Source organism: Bison bison, unplaced genomic scaffold (assembly GCF_000754665.1).
Source record: "Bison bison bison isolate TAMUID 2011002044 unplaced genomic scaffold, Bison_UMD1.0 scf7180017864518, whole genome shotgun sequence".
NCBI classification, from domain to species: Eukaryota; Metazoa; Chordata; class Mammalia; order Artiodactyla; family Bovidae; genus Bison; species Bison bison.
The window spans coordinates 9,645,630-9,668,909 of NW_011495071.1; the positions used below are offsets into that span (position 1 = coordinate 9,645,630).

The window sequence follows — 23,280 nt, forward strand, 5'->3', positions numbered from 1 at the left end:
CTATCCCGTCTGTGGATACACTTATTTATTCATAATACAACATTTTATGACTAAGTTTTCACCATCTGCATTAGAATTTTAAAAAAATATTTACTTATTTATTTGGCTATACCGGGTCTTAGTTGCAGCATGTGGGATTTAGTTCCCTGATCAGGGATTGAAACCAGGCCCTCCACATTAGGAGTGCAGAGTCTTAGCCACTGGACCACCAGGGAATTTCCTGCAGTGACATTTTAAAAGAATAAAACATAGCAAATTTTTATACAGTTAAATATGTTCAATTTAAACAGTCTGAGAGTTTGCATTTCGGGGTATTAAAATATCAGTTGCATGTAATGAAGTGATGACTTGAGTAGGTGATACTGGTTACTTTAATGTTCTTAGTTGACAAAAGAACACTCTCTGAACTCTGCCAAAAAAAATTAATTAATTAAAATTTACTTGTCAGGAGTCTCAAAACCAGCATAAGCCTCAAAACCAGCTTAAGCTACCTCCTGGAGCAACGTTCTTCTGCCGACATCTCTGACAGAAGGCCCCTGGCCCCACACCTCTGGCCAGAGCTCTCCCAGGAATTCGGGACTCACTTCCCAGAGTGCAGTTCACTGCAGGGTTCAGCAGATTGCGATGTTAGGACATTCTTTCCCCTGAGGCTCCATCCACTCTCTGTGGCGGTCACCCGTGGTCATCACTCCACGTGCTCCAGGCCCTAAATCCGTCCACTTTAGTTGACAGCCCTTCAGTATTTGAGAAGAGCTCTCACCCCTCATCCTGCCACCTACACCAGGGCTCCCTCGTGGCTCAGATGGTAAAGAATCTGCCTGCAATGTGGGAGACCTGGGTTTGATCCCTGGGTCAGGAAGATCGCCTGGAGAAGGGAATGGCAACCCACTCCAGCATTCTTGCCTGGAGAATTCCATGGACAGAGGAACCTGGCGGGCTACAGTCCAAGGAGTCGCAAAGAGTGAGACATGACTGAGCAACAACACAATACAACAACTCACCTCTCAATCTTCCCCTTTCCATGTAAACATCCAGAATTCCTTCAGCAAAGTCATATAGAGGTTTCTAATTGCCTTACTTAAAGCAGTCACACACAAAGTGCATGAATGCTTTCTTGTAGAAACATTGTTCCTTGTTGAGCTTCGGCCCTCTTTGCAGAGAGAATTTCTCTTATCAATATGGTGTGTATGTGTCTAAGAACCTTCTCTCCACTCATACGTGGATATGGGAACAAATGGAAATTATAAATATTTGTGGAGTTTTAAAAATGCATGTATATGTACATATGTAGGTAGGTATAAATTATAAAGTGTGTATTCCTTTGTGAATTTGTTTTGAAATTTAAAAATAAGATTTGTAGATTGCCCCTGGGTGTTACACATAGGGTCGATTATGATTATTGTTAATGACTGCATGCCATTCTGTTGTTTCAGTGTAATTTTACTGTTCTATTACCCTGCCAAAGGACATTAGGTTGCTTCAGCTATTTTTGTTCAATGCTGTGACAAACCCTTTGAATTTGTTTCTGCCTTCATGCCTTTCACCCTCTTTAGGTATAGTATCCACAAGTGTACAACATTTAATACTCAGATGACATCTGGCTAGGCCAGAGCACCTTGGATGATTTATTCATTATCCATTTACTCATTCAACAAAATTTAATTGAGCAAGTGCTGTATCTTTGTTGTATCTTGATTCCAGCCGTTACAAGCCCAGATAAGGCAGTGGCAGGCCTGTCCAGGTGGAACTTGCATGGTTAAGTAGGGGATCCTCATTCCACACTCTGCTGCATTAGAATAGTACAGCCTATCCTACAGATTTTTTATTTTTATTTTTTTCTTTAAATTTTGCTGGACTGCGGTTGATTTACAATGTTGTGTTAGTTTCAGGTGTACATCAAAGTGATTCGGTTATACATATACATATACTCATTCTTTTTCAGATTCTTTTCTCATATAGGTTGTCATGGCATATTGAGTAGAGTTCCCTGAGCTATACAGTAGTCTACAGATTATTTAAAAGATAATTATATCACACTTTCAATTTACATGGTCTTAAGTGTCAGTTAACACCTCTCAAGTCTTCTTGAAAAAATTACAAACTGCTGCCTCAACTTGTGCAGTTAATTTTCATATTCTAAGTAAAGGATTTTTATATTTCCTCTTATGCTTTATCTTATTACTTTGTTCCCTTCCTTGCATCTTTTCAAGTTTATTTTTTTAACCATGATGTTTTTGTGCACAGTAGTAGTAGCCAATCCTGTTCCTCATACAGAGATGTATTAAGTATGCAGGGTACATATCTCTTCATAGTCTAATGTACTGATGACATTCTTAGCAAGACTGGACCATGAGCAGAGTCCCATGGCATGCCATTGGAGACATCCCCGTTGGATGACACTGATTTGTTAATTAACACTCTCTCAGTCCTTATGACCCCCATCTTGATTTCCAGGGACATGTGTATATATATATACATATAATAATTATAGCATTCATCTGATCCTTATTTCTAAAAACCCTGTATAAAAGAAAATGAGCCTAGTTTGGCGTGACTTTTTAAGTCAGCACGATACCAGGGAAAGGGAGTTCATTCTGGGTCTGCTCAGTCTCTCAGTCGTGTCCGACTTGTTGGGACTCCATGGACTGTAGCCTACCAGGCTCCTCTCCCCATGGGATTATCCAGGCAAGAATACTAAAGTGGGTTACCATTTCTTCCTCCAGGGGATCTTCCCCACCCAGGGATTGAACTCATGTCTCCTGCACTGCCTGCATTGGCAGGTGGATTCTTTACCACTGAGTCACCTGAGAAGCCCAAATCTGCTTAGAGTTAGATTCAAATTCCAGCTCTGCCACTTTCTAGCTGTATGGTTTTTGGGAAATCCTTTGATTTCTCTGAGACCTGGTTTCCTAAATTCTAGGATTATTGAAAGTATTTATGCGTCAGTCCCCTATCTATTCAATAAGCATTTAGTGACAGGCAAGCAAGATAAGTATCCCAGGTAATACATGTGCAAAATCATCATCTTCATATTGATTTGGTGACAAAAGCAGGGAAAGTCCTTCTTAGAATAGGTTTTATAGATGTGTGTGTACGCTCAGGCATGTAGTTGTGTCCTACTCTTTGCAACCCTATGGACTGTAGCCCACCAGAATATTGGCAAAAATACTGGAGTGGGTTGCCATTTCCTTCTCTAGGGGATCTTCATGACCCAGGAATCGAACCTGAGTCTCCTGTATCTCCTGCATTGGCAGGCGGATTCTCTCACTGTGCCATCTGGGAAGCCCAGGTTTTATAGTTCTTTATCCCTAAATCCTTGACACCTGGGCAGGAATCAAAGATGATTTTCATTTTATAAGTAGGGAAACAGATATACTGTCAGAAAGTCCCTTGGCTTAAGTTCACTGCCTTTTGGCAATAAATTTGGTAACTGCTCCTCAGCCATAGAGAATTTAGCTTACACTGTCAATTGTGTGGGTTCAGCCAACCATTTTGCCTGGAGTCCTGTCCCAGGCTAATAAGGGTAACAGGATAGATATGTACTCAGTAAAATTTGAACCAAAAGGCAAACCCCATGTCAAACAGCTACTCAGAGCCATTGCAGTGCCTCAGTTATCCAGAGAGCCCACAGCCTCACCTATTTAGAATCCAACTGAGAGTAAGAAGGAAGCCATTGAGACTTGGAGCCACATGATTTCTCAAGAGCCTTAAACTCCTATTTTAGAAACAGTTGTAACAAACTTAACTATCTGGTTTTTCTAGCCCTTAGCAAATAAAAGTTGCGAAGTTAAACTGGCATGGGGGGCTGCTAGAAGCCAGGATACCAACGATAGGATAAAAACCTGGTTGTGAGAAAGGAGGCAAAAAACATGGAAAAAAGCAGAACTGCAAAAAATAAAGGGATTCAGAGCCATTTAGTGCTACACCCAACAGAGGCCAAATGCTTCAGTGTCCCTGAGGGCACGATTGCTTTTAAAACGTGTTCACAATTGTGATTGCGTCATTGACTAAATTACCTTTCAGGTACCCTTTAAGGGAAAGAAGGGATGTGTATAATACTTTTTAGCAAGATCTCTATTCAAAAATGAAATCAATCAATATGTATTCAAAACGGAAAGAAAGACTTGGAGCTAAAAAGGATAGATTTTAGTAATTGAAAAATGTACTTATTTGGGGAGGCTTTCTCAGGAAATCTTAGGAATTTTGAAAGATGATGTGTTGGTTTTTTTTTAATTGAGGCATAGTTTATTTATTATATTATATTAGTTTCAGGTAGACAACATAGTGATTCAAAATGTTCATATATTATACTTCATTTATTATTTATTATATAATACTGGCTGTAGTCTGGCTGCTGTACAATCTATCCTGTGGCTCATTTTAGACATGGTAGTTTGTACTTTTAATCTTCTCCCCCTGTCTTGTTCCTCGCCCTTCTCTCTCCCCACTGGTAACCACTAGTTTGTTCTCTTTATCTGTGAGTCTGTTTCTGTTTTGTTACATTCATTCATTTGTTTACTTTGGGTTTTTCCGAAAAAAGTTATGGTAAAACTGGAATAAACTTTTTGGCCAACTCAATATTTTTTAGATTCTAAATATCAAGTGGTAACATGCGGTATTTTTCTTTCTCTTCTGACTTATTTCAGAAAGTATAATACCCTCCAGGTCCATCCATGTTGTTGCAAATGGCAAAATTCCATTCTTTTAATGGCTGAGTAACAGTCCACTCATATACATATTCCACTTCTTCTTTATCCACTCCTCTGCGGATGGACAGTTAGGTTAGGTTGCTTCCATGTATTGGCAGTTGTAAGTAACTGCTGCTATGAACATTGAAGAGCATATGTCTTTTTGAATTAGTATTTTCATCTTCTTTGGATATATACGTACTGCTGGAATTGCAGAATCATACAGTGGTGCTATTTTCAGTTTTCTTAAGAATCTCCATACTGTTTTTTTCCACAGTGGCTGCACAAATTTACATATACATCAACAGTGCACAAGGGTTCTCTTTTCTCTACATCCCCACCGACATTTGTTATTTACAATTTTTTTGATGATAGCCATTCTGACAGGCATGAAGTGATATCTCACTGCAGTTTTTATTTGCATTTCTCTAAAGATTAGCAATGTCGAGCATACTTTTCATGTGTCTGTTGGCCATCTGTGTGTTTTCTTTGGAAAAATATCTATTCAGTTCTTCTTCCCAGATTTTAATCGAGTTGTTCGATTATTTTACATTAAGTTCTATGAGTTGTTTATATATTTTGGATAATGACCCCTTATTGGTCATATCATTTGCAACTGCTTTCTCCCATTCAGTAGGTTGTCTTTATGTTTGTCAATGGTTTCCTTCGTAAAAGCTTTTTAAGCTTACATGGGTCTCATTTGTTTATTTAATTTTTAAAATTTTATTTTGCCTTAGGAGACAGATCCAAAAAATATTGCTGCAATTTATGTTAAAGAGTGTTTGTCCTATGTTTTTTTCTAGGAGTTTAATAGGTTTTGGTCTTACATTGAGGTCTTTGACCCATTTTGAGTTTATTTTTGTATATGGTGTGAAAAAAATATTCTATTACATGTAGCTGCCCAGCTTTTCAAGTACCACTTATTGAAAGTATTAGTCACTCAATTGTGTCTGACTCTTTGTGATCCCATGGATTGTAGCCTTCCAGGCTTCTCTGTCCATGGAATTCTTCAGGCAAGAATACTGGAGTGGATAGCCATTTCCTTCTCCAGGGGATCTGCCCAACCCAGGGATCAAACCTGGGTCTCCCATATTGCAGGCAGATTCTTTACCATCTGAGCCACCAGGGAGTTCTTATCGAGGAGACCACCTTTTCCTCATTGTATATTTTTGCCTCCAGTGTTGTAGATTGACAGTAAATCCATGGGTTTATTTCTGAGTTCTCTATTCTGTTCCATTGATCTATGTGTGTGTTTCTGTGCCATTACCATGCTTTTTTTTTTTTTTTTTTGATTACTGTAATTTTGTAGTGTAGTCTGAAGTCAGGGGGATCATGCTACCTTTAGCTCTTTACTTTCTCAACATTATTTTGGCTCTTCAAGGCCTTTTGTGCTTCCGTACAAATTTTAAAATTACCTCCTCTAGTTCTGTGAATAAGGCCATTGGTATTTTGATAGGGATTGCATTGAATCTACAGATTGCCTTGATCATTTTAACAATTATTTTAATCTATAACATGGTGTACCCTTCCATCTGTTTATGTTGTCTTCAATTTCTTTCATCAATTTTGAGTATATGTCTTTTACCTCCTTAATTGGATTTACTCCTAGGTATTTTATTCTTTTTGATGTGATTTTAAATGGGATTTTTTTAATGTCTCTTGCTGATAGTTCATTGTTAGTGTTTAGAAATGCAAGAGATTTCTGTGTATTAATTTTGTATCCTGCAACTTTACCAAATTCATTGATAAACTCTAGAAGTTTTTTGGTGGGGTGTTTAGGATTTTCTATGTATAGTATCCTATCATCTGCAGTGACAGTTTTACTTCTTCCTTTCTGGTTTGGGTATCTTTTATTTCTTCATTTTCTAGTTGCTGTGGCTGGGACTTCCAAGACTATGTTAAATAAAAGTGGGCATCCTCATCTTTTTCCTAATCTTAGAGGAAATGCCTTCAGTTTTTTTACCACCAAGTATGATGTTAGCTATGGGTATGTTATATATGGCCTTTATTATGTTGAAGTATGTTCCCTCTCTACCCACTTTGTGGGGAGTTTTTGTCATAGATGCTGACTTTCATCAAAAGCTTTTTCTGCATGTATTGAGATGATCATATGATTTTTTATTCTTTAATAAATTAAATGTGATATATCACATTTTTTGATTTGTGAATATTGAATCCTTGCTGCCCTGGAATAAATCCTGCTTGGTCACAGTGTATGATTCTTTTAATGTATTGTTGGAGTCAGTTTGTTAATATTTTGTTGAAGATTTTTGCATTTATGTTCATCAGTAATACTGGCTTATAATTTTCTTTTTTGTGAGTTCTTTGTCAGGTACTCTTTAGGGGAAAGTAGAGATGTATATGATATAAGATGTCTGTTCAAAAATAAAACCAATAGGAAAGAGGAGGAGAAGAAAATCATATAGTAGGATTTATTCCAAGAAGGCAAAGTTGATTTTACAATAAAATATCAGTTGTGCAATTAATCACAAACAGAAGTCAAAAATTATGTGGTTATCTTAAAAAATAAAGAAAAAAAATTTGATAAAATTCAGTTCAGTTCAGTTCAGTTCAGTCGCTCAGTCATGTCCAACTCTTTGCGACCCCATGAATCGCAGCACACCAGGCCTCCCTGTCCATCACCAACTCCCGGAGTTCACCCAGACTCACGTCCATTGAGTCAGTGATGCCATCCAGCCATCTCATCCTCTGTCATCCCCTTCTCCTCCTGCCCCCAATCCCTCCCAGCATCAGAGTCTTTTCCAATGGGTCAACTCTTCGCATGAGGTGGCCAAAGTACTGGAGTTTCAGCTTTAGCGTCATTCCTTCCAAAGAACACCCAGGGCTGATCTCTTTCAGAATGGACTGGTTGGATCTCCTTGCAGACCAAGGGACTCTCAAGAGTCTTCTCCAACACCACAGTTCAAAAGCATCAATTCTTTGGCGCTCAGCCTTCTTCACAGTCCAACTCTCATATCCATACATGACCACAGGAAAAACCATAGCCTTGACTAGATGAACCTTTGTTGGCAAAGAATTAAACACCCATTAATGGTTTTAAAATTTAAAAAGCTCAGTAACTAGAAATTGAAAAAAAATTTTTTTTAATCTGATAAAGGATATCTTCAAAAAAATACCAACCTCTAACATACTTGGAAGGACTGATGCTAAGGCTGAAACTCCAATACTTTGGCCACCTGATGAGAAGAGTTGACTCATTGGAAAAGACTCTGATGCTGGGAGGGATTGGGGGCAGGAGGAAAAGGGGACGACAGAGGATGAGATGGCTAGATGGCATCACCGACTCGATGGACGTGAGTCTGAGTAAAGTCCGGGAGTTAGTGATGGACAGGGAGGCCTGGTGTGCTGTGATTCATGGGGTTGCAGAGTCAGACATGACTGAGCAACTGAACTGAACTGAACATACTTAATGATGAAATGTGACATTGAGAAAATGACAAAAATATACACTACCATTACTTTTATTCAATTATCTTGGAAGTCTAAGCCAGAGCAATAAAGTAAAGGTACAAAATAAAAATAAAAAATGTAAAGTTTGGGAAAAAAGTAAAACTATCTTTATTCACAGAAAACTATTGACCAAATTGTGTAAATAGAAAATTCAAAAGATCTTACAGGGAAGTTATTAGAATTAATAAGTGCATGTAATAAAGTTAATGAGTATCTGATCAGTATGTGAAAAGCAAGTGTATGTCTATATTTCACAGCAAACAAGTTAAAAATGAAACTGTAAACACATTTATAACAGTATCAGAAAAATCAAATCCTAGAGGTGCAATACTTCTAAAAACTATAAAACATTGCTGAGAGAAATTAGAATATTCAAATAGGCTAAATTTATATAATTTAGAAGGTCTACTGTAATAAAGGTATCTATTTCCCTCAAATTAATCTATAGATAATGCAATCCCCATTAAAATACTGGAAAGTGAAAAAAAAAGAAACCAATAAATAGCTATCCAAAACTGAAATAAAGTCTTTGGATCTGTAAGAGATAGATTTCAGGGACTGAAAATCCACTTATTTGGGAAGCTTCCTCAGAAAATCCTAGAAATTTGACAGATGTGTTGACTTTTAAATCAGATAACCTGAGTTCAAATCAGAACTCTCCTGATAACCAGCCATGTACCTTGGATACATCATTTACCTTTCATGAGCCTGTTTTCCTTAACAGTAAAACAGGAATAGCATCACTTGCCTTTTCAATCTCATGGGGATATTCTGAAAATCAACCAAACTGATATGTTTGAAAGTGCTTTGTAAACTGTAGAACTTCATGGAAAGGTATGGGTAAGGGCTATAGGCCACATCCAGGTGTGGCCTCTTGGTAGACGATGACTCAGGTTATGGCAGGAGAAGGAGATGGATTCTCAGTTATTGATTTAAAAACACACACATACAACAAACATATCTATGTGCATATATGTGTGTTTATTTAGAAAATGTGCCCCTAAATGTCTCAAGACACTTCTTTCACCAGGTAAAAAAGGAAACTATCACTAACTTGAATACCTTAGGAACTGAAATCTTCCAAACTCAAGCACTGAAATTTGGAGTTCTTTCTCTTTTTAATCTTATTAATATTTTTTTTCTAATTTAAAATGAATAATTACCTTTGAAAATTTGGACATTACAGAAATATTTGACTTAGTAAATACCTTCTGGAACCCCAAATGCCCTCCGTGTGTCTGTTCTAAGCAATTGGATTGACTCTGGTCTTTCAGAATTTTTTCTGTGTTGGTTCTTTGTGTCCTACAGGCATTCAACAGAGAATTCCTGAAATAGTCCTTTGTTATAGAGGATAAACCTTTGGGGGTGGAAATATATTTTCGATACTAAAAGTTTGCCATTCCATATCTGCCTCTCCGTTCTTACTGTTTTGGCCTTAGGCATGTCCTCAGCAGCTCTTTACCTAGACTGTCATGATAAACAGCTCTTTAATTAATTCCCCTGCTCACAGGTATCCTCTCTTCAAATCCATATTCCATACAGCTGTTAGCATAATCTAACTAGGTGAAAATCTCACATGTCCCTGCCCTTTGCTCAAGTTACACTTTGCCCCCGAGTCCAGCCTCAGCTTCTTTGCGTGATCCACAGGGCCTCTGTCATCAGGCCCTGGCTGCTTGCCCCAGCCTCTCCCACTCCACGCTGTGGCAGCACTGAATTGCTCGTCGCTCTTGAACATGAAGTCGTTTCGTTATCTGTGACTGTGGACAAGCTGCTCCCACTTCCTGGCATGCCCTGCTTTCCCTTCTGCTGAACCCCCCTTCATTCTTCAAGGCTCCTCAGAGGCTCCCACTTCTCTTTCCTGGAACCTTCCTATCTGACCCCTCTTTTTCTGGTTATCTGTCCTCTGCCCTGACAAAGCAACTCACAACCTTCCCATGCGACCACCGCAGCACCGCCTTCCCACTGCCTTCAGTATTGCACTGTAGGTGATGTTTTTGTTTGTTTCATTACTTATCTATTTTTTAAAGCTTTTTATTTTATATTGGAATGGCAATGATCAACAATGCTGTGATAGCTTCAGGTGGACTGCAAAGGTCTCAGCCATTCACATACATGTATCCCTTCTCCCTCCTCCCCTCCTAGCCAGGCTGTGTAGGTGACTGCAGTTTTACTTGCCATCTCCTAATTGGTCTGGGAGGTCCCTGTTCACCTTTGTGTCACAGTTACTCTTGGTATACAATAGGTGCATACTAAATGTTTATTGAACTAAAATGGGAAGGGGAACTTTATGGGGCAGAAAAAGCTATGTTTAAAGCCACTTGGAAGACCATATGCTCCACTGCTACCGGAGCAGATGTGGGATCAGAGGGCCACAGAGGCACATCACTTTATCCAGGGCACCAGAAGAATACAAGAGACAAGGACCTCAGTCTTCCTTAGAAGACTATTCTCAAATATGCACGTTACCAGGGAAAGCCTTTTACTTGCATTTATAGCCAATGCTCAGCCTTTCAGAGACAGGCTTCCAGGTCACAGGCAGTTCCCCAGGGGATGCCAAAGAGAATCCCAGTCAGACTTGTTGAAAGTTTACTTTTGATCACTACGTCAGCCCCACATCCATGTAAAAATCCCAGGCTCCACTTGTGGAAACCTGTACACCAACTGTGTACCACATGTGAAAACAGCATGGCCCACCGAGGAGGCAGAGGTCAACAAGTTCATTTTTAGGTGGGAAATTCTGGGTGGAAACAAAATGGGATGCCTTACAGAGTGGTATGGGCAGAAGAAGGGAGGGTCTGGGGCCCAAAGATCCAAATAGAAAGTCAGGCTCTGCTCTTCCTGGCTGTGTGATGGGCCTATTAATTTCTCTAGTCTTGGTTCCTACATCTGTAAAAATGGTTCAATAAGATTATTTTCCTCATTGAGTTATCATGAAGAATAAATGATGATCCATTTGAAAGTACTTTTATTTTTATTGTAATTGTATTTACTTATTTTTGGCTGTGCTGGGTCTTCGTTGCTGCATGGACTTTTCTCTAGTTGTGGTGAGCAGGGACTAGTCTCTAGTTGCAGTGTGTGGGTTTTTTATTGCGGTGGCTTCTCTGTTGTGGAGCACTTGCTCTAGGCACGTGTGCCTCATTGGCTGTGACACATAGTTGTGGTTCGCAGGCTCTAGAACACAGGCTCAGGAGTCGTGGCACACAGACTTAGTTGCTCCGTGACTTGTGGGATCTTCCTGGTCCAAGGATCGAACCCGTGTCATGCACTGGCATGTGGTTCTTTACCACTGAGCCACCAGGGAAGCCCTAAAGTATTTTTAAAATATTACTTTTTCCCTTTCTTGAACTGATGCTCTTGGAACTAATCTATGTAGCACTTCGTGACTGCAGGCTGGTGCTGTGTGTGTGTACAGTCTCCTTTGGACCCCAGAGTACAATATACAGTAGTGTGAGAATATCGTGGTGTGTCTGAGCCTTCTCTTTCCCTGTCCCACATCTCTTCCTCATGATGAGGGAGGAAAAGAGCAAATGTCAACCCCCCTGGAGTTAATCTGTCTGTGTGAAAGTCAAGGGAATATAAGAATGCTGGTTCCCAAAGCAAGCGTTATCAGGTCACACATCAGGTAGATGTGTGCTTTATCTGCATCTAAACCTTACCCTGTGTAGTAATGGAGAACTCTGAATCGGGACTGAGATTAAATCTTATTAGAGCAATGGGATTAGGGTTACTACTGAGTTACTTCAGGAGCCAGAATGGGCAACAACCCCAGGGTGATAGAAACAGGAGGCAGAGTCATGCCACTGTGTAGGGGAGTGGACTTGAATACTGGGTGGAAAGTTAGGAGACCTGTTCTTAGGGGCCCTGACTTGGTCTCCAGACTTGGTGTGACTGCATCTCTAGCTGGGTTGCCCTGATAGGTGATTTCTCCTCTGGAGAAATCAGAGTCAGAGCTGTAAAATGAACCATTTGAACCAGGTTGTATCTACACTTCCTGTGAGTTCTGATGGGAAAGGGAAGGAATCCACATTGTTGAATGTCTGCCATGCACTTGACAACAATCTGCACAAAGCTACCTTGAAGAGTCTATGGTTTTATCACACATGGTAGTCAGGTTTATGTAGAACTATGCACTCAGATAGATGTGGATTGAAATCCCAGATTTACCAGCAGGAAGTATCTTTTAGCGTTTCTTAACTTTTCTAAGACTCAGTCTAGTAACATGGGTCTGCTGCTGCTGCTGCTAAGTCACTTCAGTCGTGTCCAACTCTGTGCGACCCTGTAGACGGGAGCCCACCAGGCTCCCCCGTCCCTGGGATTCTCCAGGCAAGAACACTGGAGTGGGTTGCCATTTCCTTCTCCAATGCATGAAAGTGAAAAGTGAAAGTGAAGTTGCTCAGTCGTGTCTGACTCTTAGTGATCCCATGGACTGCAGCCTACCAGGCTCCTCCATCCATGGGATTTTCCAGGCAAGAGTACTGGAGTGGGGTGCCATTGCCTTCTCCAAAATGGGTCTAGTGACTCAATAAATGTGCCTGTGTGCTCACAAGTCAACTCCAACTCTCTCTTTTATACATGACAAATTTCTTAAGTAGATTCCATCTGGTGTGTTTTCTTCCTTTCATGGATGCATAATCTAGGCCTAGAGAGATGAGTGAAATAACTAAATATAAGATCATGCAGGTCTTTAGAGGCACACATGGAGCCCAAAGTCAGGTCTCCTGGTTAATTCTGAGCCTTGTGCTTGTTTCCTGGATGTGTTCTTTTTTTCCCAACCCCTGCTCTGAAATGAATCACAAGGTTCTTCCATGATAGGCAGCCCAGTGTATGCAGAAGAACCCAGTGTGGTGACAACCAGCATTCACACATCAGATAGTTCCCAAGAATAGCCACTAGCAAAAGGTTTTCAGAGTTTGATTCCATGCTCAGCCTTTCGAGCCCCAGCCCTCCCCACCCCTTCTTCTGGCCATTTCACTTATTTGGGGGGCAGAACAGCCATCTATAGGGGTGAATCAACAGTTCTCTGTGGCACTCCTTCCCAGTCAAAGAATCAGAGAGGCACTCCACACCTCTTGTTGACCAGGTAGGTGGCCAGGATAACTAGAAGACTCTGATTCAAAAGAGGTCAGGGTTAGGAATTCCCTGGCTGTCCAGTGATTAGGACTCAGCACTTTCACTGCCACCGCCCAGGTTTAGTCCCTGGTCAGGGAACTAAGATCTGCAAGTCAAGTGGAGAGGCCAAAAAAAAAAAAATCAGGGTCTAAAAAGAGAGCTAGCATTAATCCAGCTCTTCACTGGAAGCAGATGCTGCTGGTGTCCCCAGAGGGCTAGAAAGCAGCACAGTGGTTAAAGTGCTTCAAGTCCTGGGCACCGAAAATAATCCATGAGGATGTGACCTCCCAGAGAGCACAGCCCCTTCCTAGAGTTTTTAAACTTGAATGCACGGACCTGTATGCCAGAGGGAGAAGAAAACTTTTATGGGCTTAAAATGATGGGGTTTTTTCAGACATGTGTCAGTACTAGCAGTGCTATGTGCTAAGAACTGAAGCCAAAGCATTAAATAACAGGACTGATAAGCATATTGCATTTCCAGAGGAGGTACAAGCAGGAAAAACAAGAAGGCCTCTATGGAAAGCTTCTTTTCAGGAAGGAACAACTCCAAGTGGCCCCACCCTCCTAAGAAATTGTATGTTTATTGAAGGACTCCATGTCTCCTCACTTCATCAGTCTTTGTCTAGAAGTTCAGTGCTGCCCAAGAGAAGATTCCAAAGTGCAACAGGCCAAGGTACATCTAGGAACTTCTCTGGTGGTACTGTGGATAAGAATCCACCTGCCAATGCAGGGGACAGGAGTTCCATCCCTGATCTGGGAAGATTCCACATGCCTTGGAGCAACTAAGCTAGTGGGTCACAACTGCTGAGCCCACGTGCTGCAGCTCTTGAAGCCTGAATGCCTAGAGCCTGTTCTACAACAAGGTTTCTTACTGTTTAGTCGTTAAGTCATGTCCAACTCTTTTGTGACACCGTGGCAGATGAGCCCACCAGGCTCATCTGTCCATGGGATTTCCCAAGCAAGAATACTGGAGTGGGTTGCTATTTCCTTCTCCCAGGGCTCTTCATGACCCAGGAATCGAACCCGCATCTCCTGCACTGGAGGCAGATTCTTTACCACTAATGTACTTGGGAAGCCCGCTCTACAAGAGAAGCTACCACAATGGGAAGTCCGTGCATTGCAACAAAGAGTAGCCCCCACTGACCACAGCAGAGAAAACCCTCGCACTGCAGTGAAGACCCAGCACACCTAATTGAAAAAAAAACACCCACAAAATTGTTTTTTAAAGAAGGTGCATCTAGGCTAGTCTGTCATAGACCTGACTAGACCTCATCCAGTCCATCTCTTCTCCCCAGGCACTTCCCACAGGGACCCAAAAGGGTGGGAGCCTTGGACTCATGGGAAGCAGTCAAGAGCCATGGAGAAAGGAGAGTCTCTTGGGCAAAAACACAGCCAGCATCTCTTAGGGGACTCTCAGCCTTGTTCATCTGAGTTAGCTGCCTGCCCCATTCCACTACTTGGAATGTATTTTTAGGATTGTTCATTAGCAATGTTTGTCAACCCTTTTATAGATCAGTTACAAAACAGAAACTCTTCCTCACTGCTCTGGAGAAGTATAGAAGGGGTGGGGGGGAGGGAGAAACAACCAAAAAAAAAAAAAAATCTTGCCTGTAATTGAAGGCAGGTTGGGAGATGTTCACGCTTTGAAATTCTCCTTCTTGTGAAATGTTTATGAAACACTTTCCACAAACGAGTTATGCAACTGGCACTACAGCTTTGATCATTTTCATCGCCAGTGATATATTCATTAGTGTCGGGCTGTTTTCCCCCCAGGAGAGGGCCATGTGAAATGTCACAGGGAGGGGGCTAAGGCTAAGTACTCCAGCCCCATCAGATGGTTAATAAGGAGGTTCAAGTGTATGTGTGGACCACAGCATCACCTTTTCCATCACCTATAGTCTGTTCTCTCTCTTATCCCTGGAAAGTATGTAGTACTGTTTTGTAGAAAGAGTGCCAGGGGAGGGTCAGAGGACCATTCCCTTGTCAGGGTTTAGCCAGTGTCCTGTTGAATACCTTTACACTCATCTCTGAAGCACTCCTGGTCTCCATGAGATAGTAAGATACACACTTGTCTTCAAAATTCCTGACTGGGAGGTGAAGCTAAGTAAGGAATGTTTGAAGGGTTTCCAATTCATCATAAAGGGCTCTCTCTTCCCAGAAAGAGACTATTTATTGCTTTCTATAGCAGGTGATGTCAGGGAGTTCGCTGGGATTAGAAAAGATAATCACCCATGATACCTCTTTACCTCTCTGGTCACTACCCAAGACTCAGTGTAACACCTTTGCACAGCACAATGGGTGGAGAAGATCCTAAACTAACTAACTGTGTCCAATAGATGGACAGAGTGATCGATGGCCTTGACCGCGCCTTGACCTGGCAGAGCCCTTTGTGGTGGCTCACGTTCCCAGGGATCGGTCCATCGCAACAGGGCCTGGAGAATTAATCTACTGGCGTGAAAAGACGCTCCAAAGGGACCCTGCAGATGATCTGCACAGTTTCAGGGAGGCTGTGGGTTTGGTGGGGTTTTCACAAGTATGCGGGAAATTGGGTTTTCGTCCAATTTGCCTCTGGTTCTCACGTTATAAGTCAATGGGATCCAACAGAAGTCTCTCTATCTCATCGTTCCGACCCACAGCCAACACCCAGTTGCCTGGAAAGGTTCCAGTCTTTTCCATTTGACAGCCGTGAGAGGGATTTTGGGATTTGGAAGGGACTTGATTTCTTAGTTTCTTAGCCTCTGAACTCTCAGAGAGTAATCAGAGAAGTGTGCAGGGGGGTGGGAGGGGTGTGGGATCAGACAGAGCTGCTGCCGTGTCTCTCCTCCTCCTAGTCCAGTTCAGCTCTTTCTGAGACTCAGTGACCAAAGCAGAGATTTTAGAACTTGTCACAGGAAAAGTCTTCTGCTTTGCTGTCTTTCAAATTGGTTTGTTTAGGATTGCCTTCTTTGGGGTTCACCATCAGCAACTCATACCTAAGGGGTAGTAAATGATGAAAAATGAAAGAATAAGGTGTCGATAAAGCAAAAACTCAGAAGAGTAACACACGGAGTTGTCAGAACACCCCCAGGCTAACACCCAGGGGGATGTTTTGCTATCAGGAACCTCATTTTCAGAAGTGGGAGGTCGGCAGGGGCCTTGAAAGAGCATGGAGGGCAATTGATCCAGGAAGCAGATGAAAGGGTGCATTTTCTTTTATGATGGCGCTGGTTTCTGAAATTAAGTGTTGCAGGAAGACCTGGCACTGATTCTAACAGATAGCACTCAGGTTGGAGGCAAAGCACATGTTTTCAAGCTCTGTCATAGCTGCACCTTCTTATCTCCCCATTGCGCATAATGAGTCTATAAAGGAACCCTGCCACTTGCCTCCGAGCTGGAGCCCTGCCAAGCTGCCTGGGGTGGTTCCACCAGCGTGCTGTGAGCTCCGATTTTCCATGTTCTCCCTCCGTCTCCCTTCCTCCATCCTGTCTCACCTATCCCCACTGGGGATAAGGGATGCCCGGGAGCACGAGGGGGCTGCAAAAGAAGCATGTGGGGAAGGGAGGCTTTGCTTAAGTAAAATCTCCTCTCTGAGCAAAGCTTGAGCTTGGTGGTGATCTGAAATAAGTAGTTTATCATCTATTTTGAGCTTTCAAAAACCTGCTAACGAATGTTTCCCCGGAATCTAGGATGTGAAAACTCTAACTTCTGGGGGAAGAACTAGGACACTGGAGCTTCTTAGATGGAGATGCCAAGTATGGTGGGTGGGGAAAGCTGAAGGGCATTGAGGGTGGGGATGGAGGATATTCTGGAGAACACTCCTGGGGGGCAGTGCCTTTGAAGTTTTCTGGATGTCTAACTGTCTGCCCCCACAAGGCTGTTTTCTGACACTCTGACTTCCTCCTCTTTGCTTCCAAGTTTCTAGAATAGTCTCCTTAGGTGAGGAAGGAGAGGAAAGATGTATAAAGACTATCCCCAAAAGGACCATCTTCTTATCACTTTTGGTACAAGCAGGGCTTCCTGGTGCTGTTTAGATCTGCTTTATCTAAGAGCGCTGTAGCAAGCTGGAGGAGCGAAAGAAAAATCATGTAGAATGGGGAAACCAAGTCTCACAGAGATGAAATGATTGCTCAAGGTTATGTTGTAAACTAGGGTCAAAGTTAGGACTAGAAACAGGTTCTAGCTCCCTGTTCGATGTTTTCCTCACTGTATCCCGATGCAGGATGGGGAGAGAGACTCTGTGTCTTTGATTCAGTTAACACGCATTGGGTTCCCACTAGGTACGAAGTACCATACTTAGGACATGGGCTCCCCCCTTGGTCTGTGTCACTCAACAAGATCTTCCTAACTCTCCAACCACAGGGAGTTCTTTCTTTAGTGATCCAAAGCACCATTTTCCCACAGCAGTTGAGCACAAGTAGAGCTGTTAGTCTGAACCTTTGACTTGTGTTAAACTAATGCAGACAAGAAAGATTCCAGGATGTCAGTGATATTCCCAGCATAGACCAAGAAAATGGTTTCAGCCAAGATTCCTATGGACAAGAGCTTCCAGCCAAGCCATACCCGCCCGACACCAGCCCCCGCCCCCCCAATGTCTTTTATAAGGTTCTGTCTGGATCCCAAGCTCCCTGCTGTATTATATGAATTCAGAGTCCCTTGCATACTCTCTACCCACCCTCCACCCCCACAATGGACTTTTTGAAAGGCTGCAAGAGGGTAGTTGTTCTCAGGGTGGGAGAAGGGGTGGGCACAGGTAGAACTTCCTGCCCTGCCCTTGGACACCTGGAAAACCCACAGGTGGGTGGTTGGTGCTGCCACTGAAGGGTGGTAGAGGCTGGAGAGAGTGTGGAAACCACCACAGGCCCCTCAGGCTGCAACTTCAGCAGTGACTGTGAGGGAGCATGTCCCCACCTGTAAGGAGACAGGCAAGGTCTGTCACCCAAGCCGCATGGCTAAGGAAGCTGGCTGCCAAAGCAACTCAGCTCGCAGAGGGCAGGTTAGTGTAGAAAACATGGGGGAATGGAGGGAAGCTGGTTCCCAGACTTTGGGATTTTGTGGACCAGGAAAATAAAAAACAGACTATAAGGGAGATTGGAAAAGAACTGCCTTTGTCTTTTTTTAAAAAACTTTATAAAGTGCACTCTAAAGCCCATGCTCCACAACAAGAGGCCCGTGCACTACCTCTGGAGAGCAGCCCCTGCTCACCACAACCAGAGAAAAACCTGTGCAGCAGTGGGGACCCAGCTCAGCCGTAAATAAATAAAGAAAATGGAATAAAAATACCATTGAGGAGCACTATCATGTCCAAAAAGAAATCCTAACATGCCACCCCCAAGACAAAAAGAATATCATCTAACAATCTGAAAGAAATGTTTGAAGTCACTACAAAAATTCCTCATTTTTTGAGTTTTAGTGAGGAAGAATGTGTATTGCTGTATACACCAGCACAGGCCATGGTGTTCAGGAGCAATCAATCCAGGTGGACACCCCGTTGAGCACATTTACCCCTGAGAACTCTCAACCTCTGTCCCTTACCAGCTGCCCTGACCTAAAGGACTCACACAGGCAGGAAAATCAAGTTGCAGCCCAATAGGCGCTGCGCGAGTTTTCTGACTCTTGGGGCTTGTTGAACATCTCCTGCCTTCGCCTTCTCCGAGTTTCCCCTTCCTTCTGCTTGAGGGGTCCTGAACTGATGCTTCTCCTTCCTGCCTCCGCTTACAGATTAAAACTGAGGACCTCAGCGACTCCCTGCAGCAGACTCTCTCTCATCGACCATGCCACCTGAGTCAAGGACCTGCCATGATGCCCGGAAATCAAATGTCTGGGGTAAATGCCAGCTCAAGTCGGGGAGCCCTAATAGTCTCAGTGGGCCAGTGAGTTTCAGGCGAGCCTCCTGCAAAATGCTTCACCTCTGGACCTGGCTCTCAGTGCATCCAGATTGGGCCAAAGAATCCCCTGCAGGGAAACTTCGATGTCTGAGGTGGGGCTAGGGTTACCAGACAGTCCTCAGAAAGATGAAGCCTGGCTACTTATACAAAGAGGGAGGTCTCCACCCCTCTGGGAGAAAAAGCAGCCTGTCTTGCCAAAATGATAGGGCTCACAGCTATAGGGCTGGGGTCTGCCAGCCATATTCAGTGGAGCCCCACGATGACAGCTATGGTCACAGAGCACTTCTGTCCCCACTAAGCCCATTCTTCCTCCTCAAGAGTCTGTCAAGCTAGAAGGAATAAAGGGGCTCCTGAAATAGTAATGACAAATGTCTGAGAAGGCTGGATGTCCACAGGGTGAGTCCCTGATTTGATATGGATTCCCCCAGGGAAGAATGAGCCACCACTTCCCTGGAAATATTTAAGGATAGAATGTGCACTTATTCTTTCACTTCTTTTCAGCAAGGATTTACCAAGTCTTTTCTTTGTGCACAGACCTAAGCTCGGTCCTGTGGGGATCATAGACTCCCACGGGTCCAGATCACAGAGGACTCCCATGTCCCTGGATATTGGGACTGGTATTTCCCTTTGTGGGGCCTAATGGGAGGAACCCCAAGGGGAAATGGACTTTCTGTTTCATCAAAGCGTTTTTATTAAGAGCAAGCAACGGGCTTCTTCCTCCAGGAATGGTTTAGACCCTGGAAACGGCCAAGATGAAAAGGGCTTTTAGTATAATCAAAGGGCATGAGATTAAAAAAAAAATTGTGTACTGTGTGTCATTTCTAGGGTAAACCTCTGAGAGATGGGTAATACCCACAGTCTGTGTCCTCGGGGCATTATCAGTCTAGCTGGGAGACAGTTCTGACACACACGAAAGTTAAATAACAAGGCAAGGTTAAGTAACAACAGGCTGCGAGGCACGGCCTGACTGAGGGCAGGCAGTGTATCAATAGCGCCATTAACGGGGTAGCTGCTATGTGCCACATACAGGGACACACAGAGGCATAGGGCAAGCTCCCGGTGGATACCCCTGGGACAGACAGGCAGCGGGTGGATGGAGCCCACGCTCCCAGCTTGTAAATTCTATGATGTCTGTGTCGCCCTGCATAGGACATGGCCTCCCTCCACCCACTCCAGCAGCTTGTGCTGGTTCCCGGACACCTACAGTCTGTTTCCCAGTTCCTGCTATCTCAGAGCCAGCCTGGGCAGCAAGGTGAGAACCCTGGGGGTTTTCTATATAGACAAGGGCGGTAAAGGGCTGCTCCTGCCTGCTGGGACCCAAGTGTGGGGTGTGGGTGACCAACTCATGTGCGCATGTGTGTGCTAAGTCACTTCAGTTGTGTCCAACTCTTGGCAACACTATGGAGAATCCATGGGATTCTCCAGGCAAGAATACTGGAGTGGGATGCAGCTTCCTTCTCCAGGGGAATCTTCCCCACCCAGGGATCGAACCCGAGTCTTTTATGTCTCCTGCACTGGCAAGCGGGTTCTTTACCACTAGTGCTACATTAAGGTTGGTGGGTGACCAGCTTACCCTCTGGTATTAAGAGCGGCTTATCCAGCTCAAGGCCTGAAGAAGGGACCTGGTTTTGCCCTTCAGGTTGAGAATCCTTCTCCTCCTCCTTCTCCCATCTTCCTTAATTTCATGACCAGTTGAGACCGAAGGTAAAAGGTGGCAGAGCCGGGGCAGAGCAAGGAAGGAGGAGCTCTTTGGGAAACGCAGTCCCAATTCCTTGGAAACCTCCCCAGGACTCAGGATGTGGAAACAGACTCCCGCCCTCGGGGAGCTGGAATTCCATTTGTGTGGGGCGGCAGCGCCACCCACAGGCTATGCAGAGCATTGTCGGGTTTCCTCCCACAGGGAAGTTCCTCGCAGAGAACTTCTCGTTGGCCAAGAGCAAGCGGACTAGAATATTCACAGTAATAACTAACATTTCTTGAGCTTGATATGCCAGGAGTTCTGTGGAGGGATTTTTCTGACATCTTTAAAAATAACCTCGAATGGTAGGTGGACCTACTAGAAAGTTCCGTAAATTTCTTTTCTTCAGAAAACCCATTTTCTGAAAAATGGGTTTCAGAAACCCATTTTTTTGGCATTGCATGGTACTGCCTCGCCGTCTCCCACCTCCACCAACTAGAGCTGAAAGTGATGAAGCCTAAGCTTCTCTCCACTGTTCAAATCCCAAAGAGAGGCTGTGGAGATCCAGAACCCGACAAAAACGCAATCTTGCCTTCTGTCCTTACCACCTGCCCAGTAATAGGTATCCTTCATTTCCAAGACATCTCAGAGTGTTATGATGATGATGAATGAGGACATAAGTGAATCTGTGAGTCTCTGCATTCACTAAACAGTGCACATCCTGTTCCCGGCATAGGAAAGGGAAGGTAACAGTTAATTCTATTTCTTTTGAAAAATGGCACTGTGAAACTGGCTCAGGCATATAACCAATGAGGCTAGTGTGTGACACAGAGAGAGAATACAGTTTAGTATTTGGAATCAGAAAAACTCATTGGTTTAAAAAAGTCATTTACTAGCTGAGTCTCCTTGAGAACCTTACCTGACCTCTCTGAGGTTCCTTTTTCTCCTCCCTAAAAATGGAATCATACTAAAACTCTGCCTCACAAGGTTACTGAGAGCTATTTGAAATAATGCATGTGAGAGGGCTTTGTACATTTCAAAATGCAGCGTAAATGTCAGATCACTGTTAGTACTCGTGCCTCTGACTCTCAGTACAGGGTTCTTTATAGCTTTCTTGCTTACGTATTTTTAAACTTTATTATTATTTTTTAAAAAAAACATTTAATTTTGTGTTGGGATATAGCCAATTAACAATGTTATGATAGTTTCCAGTGAACAGTGAAGGGACTCAGCTGTACATACACATGTACCCATTCTCCCCTGAACTCCCCTCCCATCCAGGCTGCCACAAAACACTGAGCAGAGACCCTGTGCTATACAGTAGGTCCTTGTTAGGTGTCCATTTTAAATACAGGGGTGTGTACATGTCCATCCCAAACTCCCTAGCTGTCCCTTCCCCCCCATTATTCCTCCGGCAACCATAAGTTTGTTCTCTAAGCCAATGAGTCTCTTTCTGTTCTGTAAATAAGTTCATTTGTCTCGCGTAAATCATCTCTCTTCATATTCCATATGTAAAGAATGTCATAGGATATTTCTTCTCTATCTGACTTACTTCACTCAATGTGACCGTCTCTAGGTCCGTCCATGTTGCTGCAAATTTGCCTATGTATTTTATTTTTCTTGTCTATGTATTTTAACAAGGAAAAATTAAGCCTCCAGGGTCTCTGTTGTCCCTAATCTGTTCTGGGTCACTGATGTAAAGCATCTCTTCATTCTGAAGAGTACAGTGGTCAGCCTCAGTAGGTGCTACACGTCAGTGACCCAGAACAGCTTAGGGACAACAGAGACGCCAAGGTTCTGCTCTGTGCTGAGTGCGTGGGGTGACCTGCCCCGTCACATGCTTTGGTAGTCAGTTCCATTCCCGTAATGTGAGTAACAGTTCCTGGCTGTGGCTCTTCTTAGAGGGAGGCCATTGTCATGACCACCAACCAGGCAGAGCGCTTCATGGACAGTTTTCCTGGAGCAAGAAGGAGGAAGCAGACCTCAGGCAGTGTGAAGAAGCAGGTAGAGTCCGTACCACCAGAGAGAGTTGCCAGAAGCTTGGCCTGGGCTCTTCCGTTCTCTCTCTTAGCCCTTCCTCCCAAGTGTACAATGTCTGGGTCCTGCCAAGAGCCTCTGGCACTTGTCTGCTGCCCTTTAGAGCTGTATCGCCCCATTCCTTTGACCTGGCATCTTTGCAGATGTGGCTAGGCCTCTCTAGCCATCCCAGCTACTTCTGCAGGCAAAACGAAAACCCTCAGCCCCAGCTTGAATTCTGAGTAGTCACCCCCCTCATTTCCTTCCCACCTTGGGTTTCTTCAGGCCTGGCTATCAGATCCCAGAGCTGGTTTCCTTGACCCTCCTCAGCCTTTGTACCACTCCAGGCAGGCAGGCAGGCAGGCAAGCAGAAGGACTGGTTTGGGGACTGCTGTTTACATCTGTTTATCCCCATGTCTGATTGGCCTCCACTTGTGTGTGGCAATCCTGACAG

The 23,280-nt window shown here is 43.5% G+C and overlaps 1 protein-coding gene across 2 annotated transcripts in view; it reads left to right on the forward strand.

Annotated features, from left to right (window-relative positions):
• Positions 1–23,280, forward strand: part of POU2F3 (POU class 2 homeobox 3) — an 87,801-nt gene that overhangs the window by 47,187 nt on the left and 17,334 nt on the right. The window contains exons 4-5 of one of the 2 annotated variants that reach the window (XM_010830473.1): positions 18,966–19,103; positions 20,282–20,384. In XM_010830473.1, the coding sequence (XP_010828775.1) occupies positions 18,966–19,103; positions 20,282–20,384 (241 nt within the window). The remainder of the gene's footprint in view (positions 1–18,965; positions 19,104–20,281; positions 20,385–23,280) is intronic. The other variant, XM_010830475.1, reaches the window with a different exon arrangement.